Below are 3,339 nucleotides of genomic sequence, written 5' to 3' on the forward strand. Positions count from 1 at the left end.
AAGGCAATATATATACACAACCCAGGTGTGAATGCAAATAGTGGAATACAAGCTATGTGGCTCGGTTCCTGTAGATACAAAGAATATTTTGTCATTCTTAACACGTCCAACGAAATTCGTACGAGACAGCACTAGTCCGTGAATTTGTGAACAAGATCGGAGATCTAAAGATGCAATCTCTACCGTGCATCAGTGGCAGCCCGCTGGATCTCAATAGAGATTCTTTAATATATGAATTTTAAAATATATATATACAGTATATATATATATATATATATATATAAATAACTCAATGAAAATACGATGAGATGACAACGATTTGGTAGACTTAGAACACAAAATTTATTCAACACATAAATGTTATATATAACAGCTTAGATCCATCCATAAGGGGAAACCTTAACAATGAAGAGGGTTAAAAACAGCACCTTAAGGCGAAAGTCATGTTGCTAAGGGAAAACTTAAACGATGTTGAGGTGAAATCATAGACAAAATTGTTTCCCCTTAAGAGCCGAATAAAGGAAGTATATATATATATATAAGAATTTAATATGTAAAAAAAATGTTTGGAAGAGCTTACTGTTACCTTTGAATGGTAGCTAAACAGAATTGGGCTCCACATCGGAAGTAACTATGAAAAATAGGTATATTGACATGTTAAACTTAGTTTAAAATGATGGAAGATGAGAGTAAATGAGAAGAAACAGGAAGTTGGTTGAACAAAAGGAGAGATGTGAAAAGGAAAGAGAAGATAGGAGGAAAAAGTAGATTGGAGGAAGGACAAGACAAAAGAAATAGAAGCAGCAAGGCAAATATTGTAAAGGAAAAGTAAAGATGAAATGAGAGAACAGATCTGAAGACAAAATTGGAAAGAGATGTTGATAAAGATAATGAAAGGAAGAAGAATGATGTAAGAAGAATAGTAAAGTTGAGAAGAATAGCAAACATTATTAAGTGGTTTGTCGCAGTGGGAATGGTTTGATTCCCCGAACTCGAGGTCGGGGTTTTAATCCCTCGCTTTGTATTTAGCTTGTGTCCTTGAGCAAGGCACTTTATTTGCATTGCTTCACTCCACCCAGGAGTATAAGTGGGTACCTGTTAGGGTTAAATGGCAAAATGCGCAGATTAGCTGCTGCAATGTTATGGAATACTCTCCCAGGGAGATTGGTAATCCTAATGTGATGGGCATGGAGGTAGCATAATAATGCGCTATATAAGACTACTATTATTCTTATTAGTAGTAAGAAAGTAATTTACCTTGGGTAACGCTGATGAGTGACATTCTAACAATGCTTCCATCAAACTCAAAAAGTGCATGTTTACCCGCTCAGCCAACTGCAATTAAATAAAGAAGTTACTGAAATTAATTCAATAAGAAATATAATAATGTGTAAACAAAAAATCAAATCAAAGGAAGGTACTCAATAAAAGTAAATTTATGAAAATACAATTCTATTCACTGAATAATTATGCTCGGGCTATATTAATTTAAAAAGCAACCAAAAATGCTGAGAAATAAAAGATTATGGAAATTGTTCTACTTTTTGCACCATAGTTTTATACCTATATATGATTACTGGGATTTCTTCTTGAGTTGTGTATTCTTTGTGGTTATTTGCAATAAAAGAAAACAGATAAAATGCTCAGTTCTAGAGGTGAGACAGAATGGGGCAGGAAAAAAGCAGGGAAACACTAAAAAAACTTACAAATGTATTATTTCTAAACCAGGAATATGCAAACTACACTATGGATGTGTAAGGTGTGCAGTGTCTGTACCCTCACAAAATGACCTTATTGTGACCTCATGGTTAACTCAACCAAAACTTAGGTGTAGCTGAGTTAGTGGGTGCTATCACATCTTTTAAATGATGTTTTGAGATATTTACAAAGTGCAGTAAATTAGACAGATAAAAAAATTGCAATTGCAACCTTTTTTATTGAGTGCAAATTGGCAAAGCTATTGGAAGACTTAGTGAGTGGAATTAAAGTGCAAATTGAGTGTGGCTCTTCAAAGGATTATGAGTGAAGCTTTTGAGATGTCATTTAAGCGAGTGGCTTTGCAAATGAGATTATTTGATTACCTCCATCCGAGCATCCTTACCATCACAACAAGAACACATGAAGTGCAGATTATAAATGCAATACAGATATATTAACATCATAGATTAACAGGAGAATGGAGCGACTCATTAAAAAATAATTAAGTCCAGTGAAACTATCATCAACATTATCATCCTTCTATCTGAATTAAAAACCAATAATTTAATTCTGTATGTGTATCAAAAATGATTACAGTTTTATGTTAAATGTAGAGTAATTCTAGCTTCATATGAGGCTAGATGCAGCCAATTGCTGAATATAGGAAACAGGATGCTTACATTTAATTTTCAACAAGCATTACGGATGAATGAGGGCTCAACAGTATTTTGACATGAATTTGTGGGGGAAAAAACTTTACAATTAACATAACTGATAAAAGCAAACAACTGAAGAAAACAAAAACAAAAGCTACTACAACCAGAGCAATAACAACACCAAATATTACGACTACTGTATACTAAATATATAACAGCTTACCACTTTAGAGTGAGACAAAAGCTGTAGAACTCCAGGCGTGACTCTCCCCCAAAAGTCCATGATGGCAAGAATTGCTGTGTTGTGCTGCTCACTGTGTGGATAGCTCATCATAGCAAACTGTTCACAGTACATTGTCCACAGCTGTCGATTGATGTAAAAATAGATAATTGCTTTAAACATATTTGTTTAACATTGCTAACTTTCCTGGATGAATAACTAATATTAAGACAGAGTACAGACTCATTTAGAACTAGTTAACTGAACTGGGTAAGAACTAGTTCAGACTGGTTGAAACAGATATTTCATGGCAATTACTTGGAACTGGTTAGATTATGAACTGGTATTAACTGGTTTGGACTGGTTAGAACAAGTACAGATTTTATAAGATTTGTTTAGATGTTTAGCAAGAGTGGCAGAACATTTTTGAATGTTGGGGGGGGGGCACACTAGCATTTCTTTCCGATCATACACAAATCTGCATAGACATTATCTATTTTTTGCCAAAAAGTGGCGGGGTCTGACCCCCGCTCCCGGTTCTGCCAGCCATGTTTAGAACTGGTTAGAACTGGTATACACTGGTTAAAACAAGCACAGATCACAAAATGAGAATTATTTATCACAGTTTCATAATTAAAGTACCAGAGCCTTGCAGGCGTCAACGTTCCTATGCATGATACACGACTTTTAGAAGTATATATACGTGTATATATATATATATATATATATATATATATATATATATACACATATATATATATATAT

The 3,339-nt window shown here is 34.1% G+C and overlaps 1 protein-coding gene across 1 annotated transcript in view; it reads right to left on the minus strand.

Moving 5' to 3' along the window:
- The window catches only part of LOC117101319 (protein unc-79 homolog), a 38,270-nt gene that overhangs the window by 3,344 nt on the left and 31,587 nt on the right, over positions 1-3,339 (minus strand). Inside the window, exons 43-46 of the mRNA XM_033241285.1 lie at positions 2,578-2,747; positions 2,082-2,096; positions 1,258-1,335; positions 422-631 (exon numbers count right to left, since the gene is read on the minus strand). Of these exons, the coding sequence (XP_033097176.1) occupies positions 422-631; positions 1,258-1,335; positions 2,082-2,096; positions 2,578-2,747 (473 nt within the window). The remainder of the gene's footprint in view (positions 1-421; positions 632-1,257; positions 1,336-2,081; positions 2,097-2,577; positions 2,748-3,339) is intronic.

The sequence above is a fragment of the Anneissia japonica genome, unplaced genomic scaffold (assembly GCF_011630105.1).
Source record: "Anneissia japonica isolate Jap-2015-1 unplaced genomic scaffold, ASM1163010v1 scaffold3709_len703521_cov189, whole genome shotgun sequence".
Classification (NCBI taxonomy): domain Eukaryota; kingdom Metazoa; phylum Echinodermata; class Crinoidea; order Comatulida; family Comatulidae; genus Anneissia; species Anneissia japonica.